The sequence below is a fragment of the Tachyglossus aculeatus genome, chromosome X1 (genome assembly GCF_015852505.1).
Source record: "Tachyglossus aculeatus isolate mTacAcu1 chromosome X1, mTacAcu1.pri, whole genome shotgun sequence".
In the NCBI taxonomy this organism is placed as follows: domain Eukaryota; kingdom Metazoa; phylum Chordata; class Mammalia; order Monotremata; family Tachyglossidae; genus Tachyglossus; species Tachyglossus aculeatus.
In genome coordinates this window covers 34,280,562-34,304,326 of record NC_052101.1, presented here as the reverse complement: position 1 = coordinate 34,304,326, position 23,765 = coordinate 34,280,562, and the positions used below count along the sequence as shown (strand labels likewise).

Genomic DNA, 23,765 nt, shown 5'->3' with positions numbered 1-23,765 from the left:
CTGTGTGCAGAGCACTGTACTAAGCGCTTGGGAAGGACAAGCTGGCAACATATAGAGACTGTCCCTACCCAACAGGGGGCTCACAGTCTAGAAGGGGGGAGACAGGCAACAAAGCCAAACATACTAACAAAATAAAATAAATAGAATAGATAGGTACAAGTAGAATAAATAAATAGAGTAATAAATATGTACAAACATATATACAGGTTCTGTGGGGAAGGGAAGGAGGTAAGATGGGGGGATGGAGAGGGGGACGAGGGGGAGAGGAAGGAAGGGGCTCAGTCTGGTACAGTGGTCAATAAATACGATTGATCGAATGAATGAATGAATCAACCAATCAATCGTAGTTATTGAGCGCTTACTGTGTGCAGAGCACTGTACTAGGCGCTTGGGAAGTACAAGTTGGCAACGTCTAGAGAGAGTCCCTACCCAACAGTGGGCTCACAGTCTAAAAGGGGGGAGACAGAGGACAAAACCAAACATACTAACAAAATAAAATAAATAGAATAGATAGGTACAAGTAAAATAAATAAATAAATAGAGTAATAAATATTTGCAAACATATATACATGTGCTGTGGGGAAGGGAAGGAGGTAAGATGGGGGGATGGAGAGGGGGACGAGGGGGAGAGGAAGGAAGGGGCTCAGTCTGGTACAGTGGTCAATAAATACGATTGAATGAATGAATGAATGAATGAATCAATCAATCAATCAATCAATCGTAGTTATTGAGCGCTTACTGTGTGCAGAGCACTGTACTGAGCGCTTGGGAAGTCCAAGTTGGCAACATATGAATGAATGAACGACTGTGGGCCCACTGTTGGTAGGGCCCGTCTCTCTATGTTGCCAACTTGGACTTCCCCAGCGCTTAGTCCAGCGCTCTGCACACAGTAAGCGCTCAATCAATACGATCGATGATCATCATCATCATCATCAATCGCATTGATTGAGCGCTTACTGTGTGCAGAGCGCTGGACTAAGTGCTTGGGAACATCTAGAGACGGTCCCTACCCAACAGTGGGCTCACAGTCTGAAAGGGGGAGACAGAGAACAAAACCAAAGATACCAACAAAATAAAATAAATAGAATAGATAGGTACAAGTAAAATAAATAAATAAATAAATAGAGTAATAAATATGTCCAAACATATATACATATATACAGGTGCTGTGGGGAAGGGAAGGAGGTAAGGTGGGGGGGATGGAGAGGGGGACGAGGGGGAGAGGAAGGAAGGGGCACAGTTTGGTACAGTGGTCAATAAATACGATTGAATGAATCAATCAATCGTATTTATTGAGCGCTTACTGTGTGCAGAGCGCTGTACTGAGCGCTTGGGAAGTCCAAGTTGGCAACATATGAATGAATGAACGACTGTGGACCCACTGTTGGGTAGGGACCGTCTCTATACGTTGCCAACTTGGACTTCCCAGGCGCTAAGTCCAGCGCTCTGCACACAGTAAGCGCTCAATCAATACGATTGATGATCATCATCATCATCATCAATCGCATTGATTGAGCGCTTACTGTGTGCAGAGCCCTGGACTAAGCGCTTGGGAAGTACAAATTGGCAACATAGAGAGACAGTCCCTACCCAACAGCGGGCTCACAGTCTAAAAGGGGGGAGACAGAGAACAAAACCAAACATACTAACAAAATAAAATAAATAGAATAGATAGGTACAAGTAAAATAAATAAATAAATAAATAAATAGAGTAATAAATCAGTACAAACATATATACATATATACAGGTGCTGTGGGGAAGGGAAGGAGTTAAGATGGGGGGATGGAGAGGGGGGCGAGGGGGAGAGGGCTCAGTCTGGTACAGTGGTCAATAAATACGATTGAATGAATCAATCAATCGTATTTATTGAGCGCTTACTGTGTGCAGAGCACTGTACTGAGCGCTTGGGAAGTCCAAGTTGGCAACATGTGAATGAATGAACGACTGTGGGCCCACTGTTGGGTAGGGCCCGTCTCTATACGTTGCCAACTTGGACTTCCCAGGCGCTTAGTCCAGCGCTCTGCACACAGTAAGCGCTCAATCAATACGATCGATGACCATCATCATCATCATCATCAATCGCATTGATTGTGCGCTTACTGTGTGCAGAGCGCTGGACTAAGCGCTTGGGAACACATAGAGGCAGTCCCTATCAATCAATCAATCAATCAATCGTATTGATTGAGCGCTTACTGTGTGCAGAGCACTGGACTAAGCGCTTGGGAAGGACAAATTGGCAACACAGAGAGACGGCCCCTACCCAACAGTGGGCTTACAGTCTAAAAGGGGGGAGACGGAGAACAAAACCAAACATGCTAATAAAATAAAATGAATAGAATAGATAGGTACAAGTAAAATAAATAAATAAATAAATAGAGTAATAAATCAGTACAAACATATATCCATATATACAGGTGCTGTGGGGAAGGGAAGGAGGTAAGATGGGGGGGATGGAGAGGGGGGCGAGGGGGAGAGGGCTCAGTCTCTCACATAGAGACAGTCCCTGTCAATCAATCAATCAATCAATCGTATTGATTGAGCGCTTACTGTGTGCAGAGCACTGGACTAAGCGCTTGGGAAGGACAAACTGGCAACACAGAGAGACGGCCCCTACCCAACAGTGGGCTTACAGTCTAAAAGGGGGGAGACGGAGGACAAAACCAAACATGCTAACAAAATAAAATAAATAGGATAGATAGGGACAAGTAAAATAAATAAATAAATGAGTAAAAAATATCTACAAACATATGTATGATGATGATTGAATGAATGAATGATTGAATGAATGAATGAATGAATGAATGATTGAATGAATGAATGAATGAATGATTGAATGAATGATTGAATGAATGAATGAATGAATGAATGAATGAATGAATGGAGGGGCGAGGCGCCGCATGGCCCTGCTGCGCGTCCTTCACCCGCAGCGCGGCCTGTCCCTTTAAGAGCCCCGCCCCTCCGCTGTTCCCCTCAGCGCGCCCCCTCCCCCCCCCCCCCCGGCCCGTCCTGGCGCCCTCGCGCGCGCGCGCCCGCCCGCCGCCCCTCGGCATTGCATCAGGCCCGCGCTCGCCCCCGCGCGGGCGGGGGCGCGCACGCCCGGCCGCGCCGAGCCGCCGCGTCGCGAAGCGCGCCCCCGCGGATCGCGTGGTCTCTCTCTGTCCGCCCGTCCGCCTGCCGTCCGGCGGCCCGTCCATATTGCTGCGGGCCGGAGGAGGGAGGAAGGGAGGGAGGCAGGCCGGGCCGCCCGCCCGCCCGCCCGGGACAGCCGGACGGGCACGCGGACGGACAGACGGCCGTCCTCCTCCTGCGGGAGGACGGGGGAAAGTTTGAGGGAGGCGGCGGCGGCGGCGGCCGACCGTGGCAATGGCTACTCAGGTGGAGGCCCTTCTCCCCGGCAACCCCCTCCTGCCGGCCGACGACCACGGGGGCCTGGTGATGAAGAAGCCGCCGCCGCCGACCGACAGGCCCGAGCCCCAGGACGGCGGGGACCGGACGGCCAGGCCAACGCCGAATAGCAAACAGCAGAAGGACGACAGCAATCAGCAGGAGAGGGACACCCTCCTCCTCCTCCACCACCACCACCCGCCGCCGGCCAAGGGGGACAGCCGCCTCTCCAGCGACGGAGAAGAAGGCGGAGAGACCGGTGGAGGCGGCGGAGGGCGGCGAGAGTTCGTGGAGGCCCCCCCGCCCAAGGTGAACCCGTGGACTAAAAACGCCCCGCCGCCGCCGCCGCCGCCGCCGCCGGCCCCGCTCACCGTGAACGGACAGTCCCCTCCAGGTGGGTCCCGGCCCTCCGCTCTCCCCTAACGCCCTTCCTCCAGAGAAACCGTTGGCCTCCATTTCCATTCATTCATTCGTTCGTTCATTCATCCATCCAGTAGTATTTATTAAGTGCTTATCCTGTGCAGATCACTAGACTAAACGCTCCAGTGTTGAGGGAGTAGGGAGGGAGGGATAGTGACTAGGGGATATTTGTGCCCCCCCTTCGTCTTTCCACCTTTTATGCCCCCCCTTCGTCTTTCCACCTTTTATGCCCCCCCTTCGTCTTTCCACCTTTTATGCCCCCCCTCCGTCTTTCCACCTTTTATGCCCCCCCTCATCTTTCCACCTTTTATGCCCCCCCTTCACCTTTCCACCTTTTATGCTCCCCTTCACCTTTCCACCTTTTATGCCCCCCTTCACCTTTCCACCTTTTATGCCCCCCCTTCACCTTTCCACCTTTTATGCCCCCCTTCATCTTTCCACCTTTTATGCCCCCCCTTCACCTTTCCACCTTTTATGCCCCCCCTTATCTTTCCACCTTTTATCCCCCCTTCATCTTTCTACCTTTTATGCCCCCGCCTTCACCTTTCCACCTTTTATGCCCCCCCTTCATCTTTCCACCTTTTATCCCCCCCTTCATCATTCCACCTTTTCCCCCCCCCTTAATCTTCCTACTTTTTAAGCCCCCCACCCCACAAAAAAACCGCACACAACCCCAAATGGGTCTTGGGAAGCCAACCTAGTCTCCGGCTCCACGAGGGCCTTTACGTTTCATCTTGTAACCCGGTGGAGTGGAGGAGGCCGAGCTGGGACCATTAGAGCAGCTGGTTGGGAGGAAAGCATGGAGTCAAGGGGATATTTGTGTGTGTGTGTCCCCCTTCGTCTACCTTTTTACCCCCCCCCCCAAAAAAAAAACCACACACCACCCCAAATGGGTCTTAGGAAGCCAACCTACTCCCTGGCTCCACGAGGGCCTTTACGTTTCATCTTGTAACCCGGTGGAGTGGAGGAGGCCGAGCTGGGACCTTTACAGCCGCTGGTTGGGAGGAAAGCATGGAGACAAGGGGATATTTTTGTGTGTGTGTCCCCTTTATCTTTCTATCTTTTACCCCCCCCCCAAAAAAAAAAAACCCACACAACCTCAAATGGGTCTTAGGAAGCCAACCTACTCCCTGGCTCCACGAGGGCCTTTACGTTTCATCTTGTAACCCGGTGGAGTGGAGGAGGCCGAGCTGGGACCTTTACAGCCGCTGGTTGGGAGGAAAGCATGGAGACAAGGGGATATTTTTGTGTGTGTGTCCCCTTTATCTTTCTATCTTTTACCCCCCCCCCAAAAAAAAAAAAAACCCACACAACCTCAAATGGGTCTTAGGAAGCCAACCTACTCCCTGGCTCCACGAGGGCCTTTACGTTTCATCTTGTAACCCGGTGGAGTGGAGGAGGCCGAGCTGGGACCTTTACAGCCGCTGGTTGGGAGGAAAGCATGGAGACAAGGGGATATTTTTGTGTGTGTGTCCCCTTTATCTTTCTATCTTTTACCCCCCCCCCCCCCAAAAAAAAAACCCACACAACCTCAAATGGGTCTTAGGAAGCCAACCTAGTCCCTGGCTCCACGAGGGCCTTTACGTTTCATCTTAGGAGTGGAGGAGGCCGAACTGGGACCATTAGAGCAGCTGGTTGGGAGGAAAGCGTGGAGACAAGGCCTCAAATCATCCCAGCAGGGCAGAGGGGGGCCGATTTCTTCTTTTAGGGGGTGGGGGGTCTAGGCCACCCTCGGTTTTTATAATCTTGTCACCAAGGGTGATCGTTTTTCACTCCCACCCCGTTTTGAGAGCGTTCGCCCTATCTACCGTCCCGTGAGCGTTTAATGGGCGACGTGTACCTCTCGGCTGGAAATTGATCCCGGATCGGAAAGTTAAATCGCCGTTTGGCGTTGGGAATTTAGCCGCAAACGGGCCCCCTCCCCCCCCGGGGGCGGATGGAGGGTGAGGGGCCGGGGCGTGGAAACTCAACGTGTCGTTGGGGAAGGGGGGGGATCCCTTCAGAGGCCTGGAACCGAAATGGGAGGCCGATGGGTGGATTCACCGTGTTTTGGGCGACCGAAATACACGGAGCACGAGGGGCGTGGAAACGGGTAGCGGTGCTCAGCGCTTGGAACAGTGTTTTGCACATAGTAAATAAATGCCATCATTATTCTAAGGGGGTGGAGGGGGGCGAGTGACAGTTGAGCGCCATGTGCCCGGGCCGGCTGTTCTGCGGGGTTTCCACGCGGGTGGCCCGAGCGGTGCACGGCCCAAGTTACAGCTTTCGATTTTTTTTTTTTGGGAAGGCCGGGCCCCGTGCGTGCGCGCGCCCGGGCCCGCGCGTGCGTGCGTGCGTGCGCGCGACCGGCCGCCGCTCCCTCCCCTCCCCTTCCCAGCATTCCACCGCAGCAAGGACAACGTGGTTCGTGCCCCCGCCGCCTCCAACCCCCTCCATCTCCCTCCGATTTATGACTCTTATTTAGTCATTTTACCTGTACAGGTTTATTTTATTTTGTTATGCCTTTACTCTACTTTGTACCTGCTTATTCTATTTATTTTAATTTGTTTAGTTCCCTGCCTTTACTTTGTACCTGCTTATTCTGTTTATTTTATTTTAATATGTTTTGTCTTGTTCCCTGCCTTTACTCTATTTTGTACCTGCTTATTCTATTTATTTTATTTTGTTAATGTGTTTTGTTCCCTGCCTTTACTCTACTTTGTTTGTACCTGCTTATTCTATTTATTTTATTTTGTCAATATGTTTTGTCTTGTTCCCTGCCTTTACTCTATTTTGTTTGTACCTGCCTATTCTATTTATTTTATTTTGTTAGTATGTCTTGTTCCCTGCCGTTACTCTATTTTGTCTGTACCTGCTTATTCTATTTATTTTATTTTGTTAATACGTTTTGTCTTGTTCCCTGCCTTTACTCTATTTTGTTTGTACCTGCTTATTCTATGTATTTTATTTTGTTAATATGTTTTGTTTTGTTCCCTGCCTTAACTCTACTTTGTACGTGCTTATTCTATTTATTTTATTTTAATATGTTTTGTTCCCTGCCTTTACTCTATTTTGTTTGTACCTGCTTATTCCATTTATTTTATTTTAGTATGTTTTGTTTTGCTCTCTGCCTTTACTTTGTACCTGCTTATTCTATTTATTTTATTTTGTTAATATGTTTTGCTTTGTTCCCTGCCTTTACTCTATTTTGTTTGTTCCTGCTTATTCTATGTATTTTATTTTGTTAATATGTTTTGTTCCCTGCCTTTACTCTACTTTGTACACGCTTATTCTATTTATTTTATTTTAATATGTTTTGTTCCCTGCCTTTACTCTATTTTGTACCTGCTTATTCTATTTATTTTATTTTGTTAATATGTTTTGTTTTGTTCCCTGCCTTTACTCTGTACGTGCTTATTCTATTTATTTTATTTTAATATGTTTTGTTTTGTTCCCTGCCTTTACTCTATTTTGTTTGTACCTGCTTATTCTATGTATTTTATTTTGTTAATATGTTTTGTTTTGTTCCCTGCCTTTACTCTACTTTGTACACGCTTATTCTATTTATTTTATTTTAATATGTTTTGTTTTGTTCCCTGCCTTTACTCTATTTTGTTTGTACCTGCTTATTCTATTTATTTTATTTTATTAATATGTGTTGTCTTGTTCCCTGCCTTTACTCTATTTTGTTTGTACCTGCTTATTCTATTTATTTTATTTTGTTAATAAGTTTTGTTTTGTTCCCTCCCTTTACTGTATTTATTTTGTTTGTACCTACTTATTCTATTTATTTTATTTTGTTAATATGTTTTGTTTTGTTCCCTGCCTTACCCTATTTATTTTGTTTGTGCATACTTATTCTACTTATTTTATTTTGTTAATTTGTTTTGTTCCCTGCCCCCCCCCCCCCCCCCCCCCCCCCCCGACTGAGCCCGCTGTTGGTTAGGGACCGTCTCTATGTGTTGCCAACTTGGACTTCCCAAGCGCTTAGTCCAGTGCTCTGCACACAGGAAGCGCTCAATAAATACGATTGATTGACTGTGAGCCCGCTGTTGGGTAGGGACTGTCTCTATGTGTTGCCAACTTGGACTTCCCAAGCGCTTAGTACAGTGCTCTGCACACAGGAAGCTCTCAATAAATACGAGTGGAAATGGGGAGCTGGGAGATCCGGTCCGGGAACCAAATAGGTGGGGCAGGGGTGAAGGGGGAAAAAAAATGTGGCCTGTCCTTTCCCCTTCCTTTCCTCCCATGAGCGCTTAATCCATCGCTCTCTTTCACCCCCTTTTATCGCTCATCCCCCAAGGGCAGTGTGTGGGCTGCCCCGTGTAATTAATAATAATAATAATAATAATAATGGCATTTGTTAAGCGCCTACTCTATGCAGAGCACTGTTCTAAGAGCTGGGGGGGGGGGGGATACAAGGTGATCAAGTTGTCCCTCGTGGGGCCCACAGTCTCAATCCCCGTTTTACAGATGAGGGAACTGAGGCCCAGAGAAGTGAAGTGTTGCCCAAGGTCACACAGCAGTCATGTGGCAGAGTTGGGATTCGAACCCATGACCTCTGACTCTAAAGCCCGGGCTCTTTCCATATGTGTATATGTTTGTGCATATTTATTTATTTATTTATTTATTTTACTTGTACATACCTATTCTATTTATTTTATTTTGTTAATATGTTTGGTTTTGTTGTCCGTCTCCCCCTTCTAGACTGTGAACCCACTGTTGGGTGGGGACTGTATATGTTGCCAACTTGGACTTCCCAAGCGCTTAGTACAGTGCTCTGCACGCAGTAAGCACTCAATACGGTTGATTGATTGATTTCCACTGAGCCACGCTGCTTCTCCTGCGACATGGAGGCCCAACCTTGGGACCTGTGACATGGAGGCCCAACCTTGGGTTTCTTTTTCCCGTCCGGTTTGGTAGAGGACTTGAAATTTGCCGACGTGTGTGTTTGGGTGTTAAAAGTTTCAGAACGGGATAGCAGGACTCCCTTCTCTGTTGCTTTCCCCCCCCTTCCCTTTCTGGCCCACACCCTGGGCCTGGAGGAAATATACACACCGGCCTCCGATCAGCATTGGTGTTGCAATTTTATTTCTCTTTTAAGGTTGCCTCATTGGGAAAAGGGGTCATTCGGGATTTACTAACAGTGTCTCAAACTGCAGCCCCCCCTGCAAGAGTCTGGAAAGAGAGGTCCCCAAGTGTTGCATTCAAAGTGTATGTTGTAAACGATATTAACGCCCATCTAGACTGTAAACTCGTGGCCACCGACCGTGTCATACCTTCCCAAGCGCCTAGTAAATTGTACAGCACTTAAGTGCTCAACATAGGTGATGAAGAGGGGAAACAACTGGAAATCAACGGATTTTTTTATACACCCCCTCCCAGCCCTTAAGGCAGAAGGGGATTGAATCCACAGTGAGAAAACACCCAGGGTCTGGTTGTCGGCCAAGTGCTTCCCGGTGGTGAACCTCCTGATGGTGTGTTTTTTTTTTTCTTCACACATCAGCCGGCCCTTGGATCCGTGTGCTGGCATTTTGCGAGCCACGAAATGATGTGCTGCCAGGCTCCTTGGTGTTTGGAAGGTGAGCTGGCCTGTGGTATTAGGGCAGGGAGCTGCTGCTTGTCTGCCTCCACCATGAGGGGTAGTCAGGAAATACAAACGAAGCTCGAAAAAACAAAATGCCCGGTGGACAAGTTGCCCGGGCCCTCTGCCAGCCACGCTAAATTTATGGCAATTACATTTGTGGGATCATCTGAAAAAAAAAAATCTTTTAGGCCTGTTTTAAGTCGGGGGCGGGGAGCGGGGGGCACGAAGTTTTGTTTCGACATCACACACGCCTCGGTGTCTGCGTGCTTATTTTTTAGCTTTCCCTTTTTTTGGGGGTAGCACTGCAGTTCATCAGTAGTTGTAATCCATCAGTGGTATTTACTGAGCACTTACTGCGTCCTTAGGAGTGCAACAAAGTTAGACGCGTGTCCTGCCCACGGGAAGCTGTAGTTTTATTTTGGACGTGTTTTAAAAGTGACTCCTTACAAATGGCCACTTCTCTGTGCCTTTCAATCAATCAATCGTATTTATTGAGCACTTACTGTGTGCAGAGCACTGTACTAAGCGCTTGGGAAGTACAAGTCGGCAACACATAGAGACAGTCCCTACCCAACAGCGGGCTCACAGTCTAGAAGGGGGAGACAGAGAACAAAATAAAATAGAATAGATATGTACAAGTAAGATAAGTAAATCAATAGAGTAATAAATATGTACAAACATATACATATATACAGGTGCTGTGGGGAAGGGAAGGAGGTAAGGTGGGGGGTATGGAAAGGGGGACGAGGGGGAGAGGAAGGAAGGGGCTCAGTCTGGGAAGGCCTTCTCTGTGCCTCAGTACCTCATCTGTAAAATGGGGATGAAGACTGTGAGCCCCCCGTGGGCCAACCTGATCACCTTGTAACCACCCCAGCGCTTAGAACAGTGCTTTGCACATAGTAAGCACTTAATAAATGCCATTATTATTATTATATATTTCGGAGGCTGCGTGATGTTGACATGAGGTGAGATGAAAACGTTTTTTAAGACGTAGTATCGGCCTTTTTAAATCCCATTTGTTACCAAAGCTAATCTTTCTTTAAGGGCTATAGGCTGTAAGACAGTTAAAACAATCTCAGACCCTTAGCTGCCGGTGGTTTATTCTTTGTGGCTATTCAGACCAATTTATCCTGTAGAAGAAATCTGCGATCTGCTTTGTAATAATCATTATGGTATTTGTTAAGCGCTTACTATGTGCCAAGCACTTTGAGATGGATATTTTACCCTGTGTACTGGGGGGCTTTCTCCCCACCTCCCCTTCCCCCAACCTTATAGCTTTGCCTCTCTCTTTCAAAGGAAAAAGTATCCCAGTGTCTAGAAAAGATGGATTCAAAACGGTTTTGCTCTTTTTAAAAGGTTATATGTAAATTCATAGTCCTAAATGTAGTTGTGATCTAAAAGTGATACATGTTGTTGCAAGTGGAAAATTGACTCAAGAAGCACTTTTGGACATTTTCCTCAGGCTGCCCTTTTTCCAGATTCTTCTCCACTTGTTCTTGGGAAGGCTACTTTTAGTCCATTTAAATGCCCCATACTGTTCCTTCTGTTAATTGGCCAGCCCCCAGTTTAGTTCAGAAATGGACTTTGAGCCCCCAATTCCTTATTGAGTTTCCTGAAGTGAGGGCAGTTTGCCCACTCTCATGCCTGCTTAAATCAAGTTTAAGTAGTTCATTTTTTTTTTCTGATTTCACCACTCTTGGAAGGTTATGAGGTTGGTTGTCCAGACGATGATGATGATAATAATAATAATAATAATAATAATAGTATTAAGCACTTATGTGCCAAGTACTGTTCTAAGCACTGGGGTAGATACAAGGTAATCAGGTTGACTCACATGGGGCTCAGTCTCAATCCCAATTTTCCAGATGAGGTAACTGAGGCACAGAGAGTATAAATGACTTGACCAAGGTCACACAGCAGACAGGTGGCAGAGTCGGGTTTAGAACCCAGGTCCTCTGACTCTCAGGCCCATGCTCTTTCATTAACAATAATAATAATAATAATTATGGCATTAAGCGCTTATTATGTGCCAAACACTGTTCTTAGCACTGGGGTAGATACAAGATAATCAGGTTGTCCCACGTGGGGCTCACATTCTCAATCCCCATTTTCCAGATGAGGTAACTGAGGCACAGAGAATATAAATGACTTAACCAAGGTCACACAGGAGACAAGTGGCAGAGTCAGGTTTAGAACCCAGGTCCTCTGACTCCCAGGCCCATGCTCTTTCATTAATAATAATAATAATTATGTCATTAAGCGCTTATTATGTGCCAAACACTGTTCTTAGCACTGGGGTAGGTACAAGATAATCAGGTTGTCCCATGTGGGGCTCACAGTCTCAATCCCCATTTTCCAGATGAGGTAACTGAGGCACAGAGAATATAAATGACTTAACCAAGGTCACACAGAAGACAAGTGGCAGAGTCGGGTTTAGAACCCAGGTCCTCTGACTCCCAGGCCCATGCTCTTTTAATAATAATAATAATAATAATGGCATTAAGCGCTTATTATGTGCCAAACACAGTTCTTAGCACTGGGGTAGATACAAGGTAATCAGGTTGTCCCACGTGGGGCTCACAGTCTCAATCCCCATTTTCCAGATGAGGTAACTGAGGCACAGAGAATATAAATGACTTGACCAAGGTCACACAGCAGACAAGTGGCAGAGTCGGGTTTAGAACCCAGGTCCTCTGACTCCCAGGCCCATGCTCTTTCATTAATAATAATAATAATAATAATAATGGCATTAAGCACTTATTATGTGCCAAACACTGTTCTTAGCACTGGGGTAAATACAAGATAATCAGGTTGTCCCAGGTGGGGCGCTCAGTCTCAATCCCCATTTTCCAGATGAGGTAACTGAGGCACAGAGAGGTTAAGTGACTTGCCCAAAGTCACACAGCCGGCAAAGCTGGTATTAGAACCCACAACCTCTGTCCCAAGCCTGGACTCTTTCCTCCGAGCCACACTGCTTCTTGGGTCTTGGCTGGTGTGTGTTGGGGGGAGAAATGTTAACTTGGTGGCTTTCCTCAAGTGCTCATTGTAGAATAAAAACCTAAATTGCTGTTTTTTTTTTTTTAATCAAAGCAACCCTCTTCAAAAAGACCGTCTAACTAGATAGGTCTCTGGGAGAAGGCAGGCAAGGGAGGCTAGAAAATGAGGCTGAGCGTCTAGGGCGGCACTACATTGACTAGGGCCAGGCAATCCGTGGGACAGTTCTGGACCTGGTGATTTTAGGCAGACAGCAAAGAGGTTAAAAAGTGCTCCTGTTTGGAGTTTGCTGATCCTTCAGTATGCACGTGCTAATGGAGGACACCCCGTGTGCACTCCCTGAGATGAGGCCCACTTTGCACAGGGCTCTCCAGAGGTTGCACGCCGAGTTACCCACCCGCCCATCTGCTGCCACACATTTACAGCTTATTCCAGGCAGGAGTAAAATGGTTCTGGCTTTAGCTGTTCAGCATGTCCCCCCTCACTTTGGGATGCAGGGGAGGCAGAGGAGGGGTTAGCCTATTTTTTAAATTTTATTTTTCGGTATTTAAGTGCTTTGCGCCAGGCAGCGTTCTATGCGCCGGGGTAATCAATCAATCAATCGTATTTATTGAGCGCTTACTGTGTGCAGAGCACTGTACTAAGCGCTTGGGAAGTACAAGTTGGCAACATATAGAGACAGTCCCTACCCAACAGTGGGCTCACAGTCTGAAAGGGGGAGTAGTTATAAGCTAATCAGGTTGGACACAGTCTTTATCCCCGTTTTACAGATGAGGTAACTGAGGCATCGAAAATGGAAGTGACTCGCCCGAGGTCACACAGCAGACAAGTGACGGAGCTGGGATTAGAACCCAAGGCCCGCACTGTCGGGTAGGGACCGTCTCTATATGTTGCCAACTTGTACTTCCCAAGCGCTTAGGGCAGTGCTCTGCACACAGTAAGTGCTCAATAAATATGATTGAATGAGTGAATGAATGCTGCTTCTCTAAAATTGGTCAAACAGCTCCAGTGTTTAGGAAAGGAGTCATATATGCTTCCACTTTTAAATACTTATTATACTCCCTCCTGCTTAGACCACGAGCCCCATGTGGGACAGGGACTGCATTCATTATGATTATTTTGTATTTACCCTAGCACTTAGTACAGTGCTTGGCACATACTAACTGCCTAACGGATACTGTAATATTTGGTGGTAGTCGTGGATAAGCCCAGGGAAACTTGGGGTGGAATTTAGCTCTATTGGGACTTTCTTGTCCTGATCCTGATGGAAAGGTAGCACAGCTATCAGTTCCAGCATTGCGATTCAATAGCAAGAAGCGACTGGCTGGAGTTTACCTTGCAAGATCTTAAAAGGAGGAGTGACCCAAGATTGGGAAGGCACATAATGATTTTTCACTCTCTTCGGTGCTTAGTACAGTGCTTGGCACATTAGAAAGCTCATAACAAATACCACCACTATTATTATTTCTAGACTGTGAGACCACTGTTGGGTAGGGACCGTCTCTATATGTTGCCAGCTTGTACTTTCCAAGCACTTAGTACAGTGCTCTGCACACAGTAAGCGCTCAATAAATACGACTGAATGAATAAATGAATGAATGAATTATTACTACTACTTCTATCATCATCATTCGTCCAAGTGTGTGACACTGTGTGAATGCACTTTTGTAAGCCAGGCTGTGGGGATACATAACATCAAGCTAAGCATACCAGACTAATAGGCTCCAAACTCTTTTCGTGTTTCTTATTTTCTTTCATTTATTCATTCGATCGTATTGAGTGCTTACTGTGTGCAGAGCACTGTATTAAGCGCTTGGAAAGTACAAGTCGGTAACATATAGAGATGGTCCCTACCCAACAACGGGCTCACATTTTAAAATGTTGGCCAAGAAATTTGAGGTAGTAAAGATGCTCTGTGATACTTTGTCAGGGCATTTTGTTGGAGCTCAGCACTTTACTATCGTTGCTCACTGAGTCTTCTGATGTCCTTAGTGGAAAGACAAGAGTCAATCTCCCTCTCCCTCTCCCTCTCCCTCCCCCCCCAACTTCCTCAGCTAGGATATCTGGCAGCTTCATAATTCGGGATTTCGAATTCCCACGGTGCTCAAGTCACTTCTTTAGAGCTAAATTGCTAGATAGGGTTTTTTTGGGAGGGGAGAAGGAGAGGACTCCAAATAGAAACAGTGTATCCTAGTGGAGAGAACACAGGCCTGGGCGTCAGGATCTGGGTTCTAATCCCGACTCTGCTCCATGACCTTGGGTAAGTCACTTAACTTCTGTGTCTGTTACCTTATCTGTAAAGTGCACTAAAACTGCAAGTCCAGAAAGGCGAGGGTATTTTATATGCTTAAACTTTTTTATATTTCAATACACCCTCCTACTTGGATCGTGAGCTCCATATGGGCCAGGGACTGTGTCCAATGATTTTATTTGGTATCTGCCCCAGCGCTTAATACAGTCCCTGACACGTAGTAAACACTTAACAAATACCATAAGAAAATAAAAATCAAAAAAGTAATCACCTCCAAAGTGTAGTCCCCATATTAGATTTTGGAGAGCAAGAAGAGGTGTGGCAGTATCTTCTTGCTCCTCTCATTCTGCATCTGATAAATCAACTTTTTTCCCTGTAAAAAAAGTGTAGTTGCTAAAATAGGTCTGCTTGGAAGAGAGGAGTGTGATATGTGATTAACTGCCAGACTATCTATGGAGAGGGGATGCAGGGCAGAATATATATTATATATTCTCTCTCTCTATATGTATAGGTATTAAATGCTTACTATATGTCAGGCACTTGTACTGAGTACTGGGGTAGATATAAGGTAATTGGGTTAGACACAGTCCCTGTCCCCCACATTGGGCTCACAGTCTTAATCCCCATTTTACAGATGAGGTAACTGAGGCACAGAGAAGTGAAATGACTTGTCCACAGTCACACAGCAGACAAGTGGCAGAGGCAGGATTAGAACCCAGGTCCTGCTGACACCCAGACCCTTGTTCTATTCACTAGACTATGATATACATGGCTTCCAGTTGCCAGTCCACCTCTTTGGACCAAGCTGTGGTAGCAATTTCCCTCGTTTCATTCCTTCGTGACAGCATAGGGGAGTGCAGAGTCCTTGGTGTTTGTTTGTAACCCCTTGATATAGTGGGTTAGAGAGTTCCCCACCTGGGTTGCTGAGCAAGGGAGAGATCCTGACTCCCTTTAAACAAAGAATTGTCAATGAAATGGATCCTAAAATTAGGGAGAACAGTGCTTCTGGGGGAGGTATAAAATGGGGAGGTGAAGGGTAAGGTATTTGCTAAGCCCTGGGGTAAATGCAGTATGATTGGATTTGAGACTGTTTCTGTCCCACGTGGAGCTCACGGTTTAAGGGGAAAGGAAAATGGGTACTTGATCCCAATTTTGCAGATGAAACTGAGGCAGGGAAGTCAAATGACTTGGCCGAGGTGATAAGTAGGCAAGTGATGGAGCCAGTATCAGAACCCAGGTCACTTGACTCCCAGTCCTATATTCCTCCAACTAGGCCAAGCTGATGTTATGGTTAAAAAGTGGGTTTTTCTGGCAGATCTTTAGGTTTCAACATTTTTAAGAGAGGGGCCCTACTCTTGTCTAATTTTGAATGGTCTTGGAAGCTTAACTGAGGAGTGGTGTTGGAGGGAGATTTCTCTCTGGGGCTTTATGCGTGGTTGGTGGTCCTGGCATCTGCTGTGGTGGTGTGTTTTTTATTATTATTATTATTATTGGTTTATTTGCTAAGTGCCTACTTATGTGTCAAACCCTGGAGTAGGTCTGTGATAATCAGATCAGTGTCTCTGACCCATACAAGACTCACAGCCTAAGAAGTAGGGAGATTTTTGTCCCCATTTTACAGGTGAGGAAAACGAGGTCCAAAGAGGTTACGTGACTAATCCAAGAGTTCACAGCAGGTGTGGTTGGTGGAGCTGGTCTCCTCCCTCCCAGTCCCATCTTCTTTTCTACTAGCCATAGTGGTAGGCCTGGATGTCCCTACAATTTGTAAGTCTTTTTTTCTCTCACCCAGTGGTGCAACCTGAAGGAATTTTGGAGTTTGGACCCAGGGCTTTTGTGTAGCATATTGAAAGACTGGGGCAAGTCACATATACTGAGGGATGGGTAAACTGTGAATCCATCAGTCAATCAGTTGATCACATTTTTTGAGTGCTTACTGTGAGCAGAGTAGTGTATTAAGCACTTGGAAGAGTACGGTATAACAGAGTTGGTGCATGTGTTCCTTTCCCTCAAGCTTACAGTGTAGTGGGGGGACGGACATTAATAAAAATCCATAAATTAAGGCTATGTACCTAAGTGCTGTGGGGCTAAGGGAGGGGTGAAAATCCCAATGCAGAAGGGAGTGGGAGAAGAGGAAATGATGGCTCAGTGGGAGAAGGCCTCATGGAGAAGATGTGCTTTTAATACGGCCCTGTAGCTGGGAAGGGTGATCGGAGCGGAGCCGAGCGTGAACCGTGAGAGGAGTCAGATGTAGTTCTGGTGGAAAGGGGAGTCCAAGCAATGAGAAGCCTTCCCAGGGACAAGCCAAACCCACCAAGCAGGTAGGACCTTCTGCCCTGTTATCCTCGGAGCTGGGAGCGAGCAAGGGCAGACCTCTTTCTTTCCCAGGAGAACATTTGGCTCTTCAGTTGCGTGTGGAGGACAGGGATTTAGGTCCTCTCACAGATCTCAGAAATGGGCATTATTATAATTACTATATTTTACTTGGATTTTTTTATGGTGTTTAAGCGCTTACTATGTTCCAGGCATTGTACCCAGTGCTGGAGTAGATATGCAGCCTAATTAGTTTGGACACACACCGTTGTCGCACATGGGACTCACAGTCTTAATCCCCATTTTACAGATGGGGGAATTGAGGCACGGAGAAGTGAAGTGACGTACTCAAGGTCACAGTGTAGACAAGTGGTGGAGCCGGGATAAGAACCCAGGTCCTTCCAATTCCCAGGCCTGTGTTCAATCCACTAAGCCTCCCTGCTTCTTGAAGAGCTTACTGTGTGTCAAGCACAGTACTAAGCGCTGGCATAGATATGAGATAATCAGGTTGGACATAGTCACTGTCTGACGTGGGGCGTACAGTCTTAAGTAGGAGGGAGTAGGATTTAATCCCCATTGCGCAGATGAGGAAACTGAGCCACAGAGAAGTTAAGTGATTTGCCCAAGGTCACACAACAGGCAAATGGCAGAGCTGGAATCAGACTCCTGGGCCCATGCTCTTTCTACTTAGGCCCCACTGCTTCCTATGATACAGGGGCTGGGGTAATGCCTCTTTGAGCAAAAAAACAAACAAACAAAAAAAGCAGTTCAGTTGAGGCCCATGATGACGTAGCCTCCTCCCTGTCTCCAAGTCACCCTCTCCAAGAAGTATTTTCTGACTCGGCCCCCCACCTTCCATCAGCCCATTTAAATCATGTGCACGTGAGTGCTATTGAATTACTTTTTAAAAGACTGTTCTCTTTCAGCAGTTGGGTTAACGTGTTACGCCCGTTAAATTGAAAGCTCCTTGAGGGCGGGGAGCATGGTTTTGACTTGTAGTTTTTGTTCTCCAGCCCCTAGAGGAGCGCTCTGCCCGCAGACTCCTACCGAAGACTGTTGGATAGTCTTTGCTGGGAGAGCAAATAATGCCTGGGGAAGGTAGGTCAGAGGACCCACGTTGTAAGGGCTCTGTAATGTTTGACTTGGAAAGCGGAGTTTGTGCTGGCATTGGGTTTTCATCGAAAGATCCTTTTAGGGGTGAATTAAGTGGGCAAGAGAGAGGTGGGGGCTCAGGAGATTCCCCCGCAACCCCCAAGATCCCAAGTTGAGCAGATCATATTTGGAGCCGGGTCAGGTGCTGGCTCTGAATTAGTTCCTGGGTGTTAGGCACCAGTGCTCACTGGTGCAGTTGTTGACGCAGTCTGGGCCTGTGGGCTGCTGGAAGAGGAGAAGGAGGTGAGAGCCCTCTGTGGAGATGATGAAGTAAAGGAAGAGGCCCAAGCCCCGGGTCTACACCCGAGCCCTTCAGGGCTAGTGGTGGTTAATATTCTACTCCCTGAAGGTGGCGGTGGGTGCGCAGCGGATTTCAGAAGGCCCGTGGAAAGTGCCAGAGCTTGACTGCTCCCCAGGGACAGAACGGAACATTTGATTCAGAGCAACTCTGGGATCTCCTTGCTTTGCCGACTCGCCGAGTCGGGGATTTAAAACGCAGCCGAACAGTGGAATCAACTTTTGGAATCAGAGTCCTGGGCCGACACAGAGGAGCTTGCAGGGGGTATTGACTCGAATGAGAAAGTGTGGGTTCGTGAGCCCCCCAGGTCATTGTTTGGAGGAGCTGTCCGAAAGCCTGCGCGCCCATAAAAATGGTAATCATCATCATCAATCGTATTTATTGAGCGCTTACTATGTGCAGAGCACTGTACTAAGCGCTTGGGAAGTACAAATTGGCAACATATAGAGACAGTCCCTATCCAACAGTGGGCTCACAGTCTAAAAGGGGGAGACAGAGAACAAAACCAAACATACTAACAAAATAAAATAAATAGAATAGATATGTACAAGTAAAATAAATAAATAAATTACCAATTAGAGCCACTTAAACCGGAGGAGCCATTGAGACTTTCCAATCACACCATGATTATTATGATATTTGTTTAGCGCTCTGTGCCAAGCGCCATTCTAAGCACTGGGTAATGTTGGTCTTGGGTCTGCTCACTTTGTACCATCGTCCTGAGCGTGGGGGTAAGCATAAGATTATCAGTTTATGAGAAAGTGGGGCCTGTTGGATTAGAACATAGGCCTAGGAGTCAGAAGGACCTGGGTCCTAATCCCGACTCCTTCGCTTGTCTGCTGCGTGGCCATGAGCAAGTCACTTCATTTCTCTTTGCCTCAGTTCCCTCATCTGTAAGATGGGAATTCAGATTGTGAGCCCTGTGTGCACAGGGACTGTGTCCAACCTGATTAGCTTGTCTGTGCCCTAGAGCTGTATATATGTATATGTGTTTGTACGGATTTATTACTCTATTTTACTTGTACATATCTATTCTATTTTCTATTTTACTTGTACATATCTATTCTACTTATTTTATTTTGTTAATATGTTTGGTTTTGTTCTCCGTCTCCCCCTTCTAGACTGTGAGCCCACTGTTGGGTAGGGACTGTCTCTAGATGTTGCTGACTTGGACTTCCCAAGTGCTTAGTACAGTGCTCTGCACACAGTAAGCGCTCAATAAATACGATTGACTGATTGATAGTACAGTGCTCGGCACGTAGTAAGCACTCTACAAATCCATTAATTTTTTTTAAAGCACCGACAGTCCCCCGTCTCACATGGGGCTCACAATCCGAGGGAGAATGGGTACTTTATCCCTGTTTTATGGATGTGGAAGCTGAGGAAGGCACAGTCAGATAGCAGGCAAGTGGCGGAGCCAGGGCTAGAACCCAGGTCTCCCGACTTCATACTTGGCTCTTTTCATTAAGCCACACTGTCTCCTCCATGTGTTGTCACTGCATGATCCATCGTCAGTGTTTTGAGGCTCTGGCTCTGGTCAATCGATCTGCCTCTGGCCTTCAGTGGAGAAACGCAGTGAATGAGCAGTTCTGAAATATTCCTCTGAGGTAGTTCCAGATCCTCTTTGGAGGAGCAAAAAGGCCATTGGGGAGCCCCCCTGCACTGTGGTGTCATTCAAATTTAGAGTTTGCTTTTAAGATCGGCAAATACTTCTGATCTGATACTTTGCCTTAAGTGTCTTGGCCTTTGCTTCTCGTGGATGTTGAAAGCGAAAGGCAGGCCCAACATGGCTGGGACAGTGAGATGGCAGTTCAGTGAAGGGGAATCAGCCCAGGTCCAGAGCGGGTTTGTGATCCTGCCCAGAAAGGAGGAGGACCTCATAGGAAGCTGCTGTCACTCAGAGGGACCTGGCTTGACTTGATTCTTCTAGCATCAGCGTGCTGTCATGTCCATACTATGACGACTATTTGGACTTGAGGAATCCATTCCCAGTGGGCGTTGGGACTTGTGACTGTGCATTTTGCTTCCCTGTGTCCCAGCCCTGGGACGAAACTTAATATCACCCATTTGTCAGAAGGAGGCCTGCTCGCTTGCTCAAGTCTAGTAGCCCCATCGCAGTGGAGCCAGAATTAGAACCCAGGTCTTTTGGCTTCCATCCTGGCCCAGAATTAACTACAACAGAGCCCTGGGAAGGTAGCCGGCCCCAGAGCTGTTTAAACATAATTTGGGGAAACTGTTTCTAGCGCATTTGTAAGTTTTGTAGACCTCCCCCTGCTTGCCCCCCGGGCTGCTTGAATTGCTGGTGAATGAGAGGGAAGGAGTGCTTGGTTGGATCTGTAGTGCCATTCACCCATCACGGTTGCAAAACCACTTGTGACCCTACCCCGGATCGCTGTGGCGTCCCTATCGGTGTTCCTTGTGGTTCTCGGGGGATTCGGGAAAATGGCGCTGCCATTCTCTCTTGGTTTCTCACTTCCAGTTTCCTCTCTCTTCACTTCCTGGAGGAACTCCACAGTACCTCAGGGAGTGTTGGGTCCTGTGCCCTGTAGGCAGAGGCTAAAGTTACTGGGGTTATTGATCGGGGCGGGCTTTTGCGTGTGGTGGATGAAAGCGGTGGAGTCCTCAGCTCTCTTTTCTTTGCGTGGGTCCCACTCCAGGCCCACCCGGTGGAGGAGAATGGAGGGTTTGGGTCAGTCTCTTGATGGGGGTGGTGCTCCCGGGAGACACTGAATAGCTTGGCTTCCTGATCTGCAACTTGGGTCAGTTAGGGGTCAACCCCAGGAGGCTCTCTGTGCAGGGAGGGGCCCTAAGCCGCCCTCTTTCCTGGGGACAGTCCCCAGGTTTCCCCATCATGAACTGGGGGTGTGGTTGCGCAGCTCTGCCTTGGGTGCCACTGGGAATCTAGTCCCTGGGCGGGCCTGGCCCTGGAAGTCTTGGAGTTAGTGGTTTCCGGTGGCCACGAACGTGGTAGAGGGGCAGGCCCCTGGGAGAGAACCTCCACGGTGCTTCCCGTTTAACTGGTAGTGGATCAGTGCAGGGGAAGGTCATTCATTCAATCATATTTATTGAGCACTTACTTTGTGCAGAGCACCATACTAAGCACTTGGGAAGTACAAGTTGGCAACATATAGAAACGGTCCCTACCCAACAGCGGGCTCACAGTCTAGAAGGGGGAGACAGACAACAAAACATATTAACAAAATAAAATAAATAGAATAAATATGTACAAGTAAAATAGAGTAATAATAATAAATAGTAAGCGCTTAACAAATGCCATCATTATTATTATTCGGGGTTTCTGAGGAGTTGGGCCCCAAACAAGGGCCTCTCCCACCCCGGCTCCCTTCCGGCGGGAGTTGCTGAGGGTGGGCCCGCGGGATTAGCAGCCCTGAGACCCCTTGGGATTGGTCCTTGAGCTCTCTTTCTGGCCATCTCCCCAGTCCACCAGTCGTGTTGCCGCTGGTCAGGCCGAGGGGATGACAGAGGTTGGCCTCGGGGTCGGTGTGTTGGGGCTGTGCAGAAGCAGGGAGGAGGTGTCTAGGATGTCTAATATTGACTCTGTGGAGCTCAGGTCCTGATAACTGGCTGGGAGAAAAAGCAGCCGGGAGGGAGAGGGAAGGGGGTGGGGGGTGGTGAGAGAGGTGGGATTTAGACGCTTTTGTAGCTTGCAGATTGGGAGTACAAGCGCTTAGTACAGTGCTCTGCACACAGTAAGCACTCAATACGATTGATTGAGTAAATTGGGATTCCAAATGAAGCAGTGAGGCCTAATGGAAAGATCACGGGCGTAGAAGTCAGGACCTGGGTTCTCATTCTGGCTCCACCAATTGTCTGCTGTGTGACTTCGGTCAAGTGACTTAACTTCTGTGCCCTCGTCTGTAAAATGGGAATGAGGACTAATCTCCGTGTGGGACATGGACTGTGTCCAACTTGATTATCTTTTACGTACCCAGCACTTAGTACAGCGCCTGGCACGTGATGAGTGCTTAACAAACACTATTTAACAAAAGAAAAAAAAGGCTCCCTAGGAGAAAGAAAACTGTTAGTTCTCCCCTTTTCCCTCTGCTGCCAAACTCAACGTATTTGGGTCTTTAATCGGCTCTCCGGAAGGACACGTTTGCTTACTCTGTCCTTGTTTATAAGAGGCGGCTTGGGCTCCAAAGAAATCCGAGTCTGGGAGACCGAGGCCCTGGTCCCGATCCCCACTGGGGCGAGCTCCCTGGCTGCTCTCCTTCGGTGTTTCCGACTGTAAAACGGGGTCTCATCGTACCATCTGCGACCCCTGCTTCGCAAGGCAGTTGTGAGGAATAATGAGCGAATGTCTGGAGAGCACCTTGACTGCCACGGATGAAAGGGCCCCGTAAAACCAAATAGTAATTATTGGGGTTTTGAAGGCCGGATGGACCTGGGGAGCTGCGGTCCCCCACTTGCAACGCGGCCCAGCTCCTCCTCTCCGGGGCGCCGGTAATGGTGGCTGGCCCCGGCGGCCCCATGCGAGTCCCGACAAGCCGTGTGGGAGCGAGGAGCTGGGGAAAGCCGGCAGGCTCAAGTGAGTTGGCTCCCGCACCGGTTGGTTAGGTTTCTCCCCGGCTAGGCTCTGGTAGCGCAAACCACAACGGTGCCTGGCCTGGGAAGAGCCGCCGGCCCCAGCCCTCCTTCCTCTCTCCCTCCCTTCCCTGTGGAGTGACCTGACTGGGTGGACGGCAGGCTTCCAGTCCCCATCGGGGAGCGAGGGCCGGGACCCACCCTCCCCGGTGGGAATTACCATTTGGAACCGCGGCTGCGGCGTCCTTGGGACGGGATCCCTGGATCTCGCCAAGGTCGAGGCTGGCTCGGCTCCACCTTCCCCTCTCTGTAGCCTTCAGTCGCTGTAACCCAGCCAAGGCTTCACCTGGTGCGGGCGTGGTGGGGGGAGGGGAGCACAGGGGGTCCAGAAGCCAACCTTACGCATTAGCGCCATGGGGACTTAGTACAGGGCCTTGTCTTTAGAGACTGTTGCCCCACTGCAACCCGCTGCTCTGGAATTCCCCTGCCGTCTCCCCACCGCCTCACACCTCCTCGGACCCTCCCGTGCCTATGTACATTCCCATCGCTCCCTAGATCCTTCATCCCCATCCCCCACCCCCGTCCAGGTCGGTTGGCAACCCGAGATGAGGCCACGTCCAGTAACTTTAACAAACACTTGGGCACAGAGCAAAATGGGGCCAAGCCTTCCGTTTAGTCACCAAGAAGACTTCCTTGCTCTCAATTAGCGTGGGGCATCGTGGCGGGTCGTGTGTCTCCTACAGGATTGGTGTTAAATGAAATGTCATAATAGCTGCAGACTGTAAGCTCGATGTGGGCAGGGAATGCATCCTCCAGCTCTGCTATACTGTACTCCTAAGTGCTT

The 23,765-nt window shown here is 48.1% G+C and overlaps 1 protein-coding gene across 1 annotated transcript in view; it reads left to right on the top strand.

Moving 5' to 3' along the window:
* Positions 1-3,293: 3,293 nt before the first annotated feature.
* The window catches only part of LARP1 (La ribonucleoprotein 1, translational regulator), a 50,408-nt gene continuing 29,936 nt past the window's right edge, over positions 3,294-23,765 (top strand). Inside the window, 1 exon segment of the mRNA XM_038740603.1 lies at positions 3,294-3,779. Coding sequence (XP_038596531.1) covers positions 3,365-3,779 — 415 coding nt within the window. The 5' untranslated portion in view covers positions 3,294-3,364.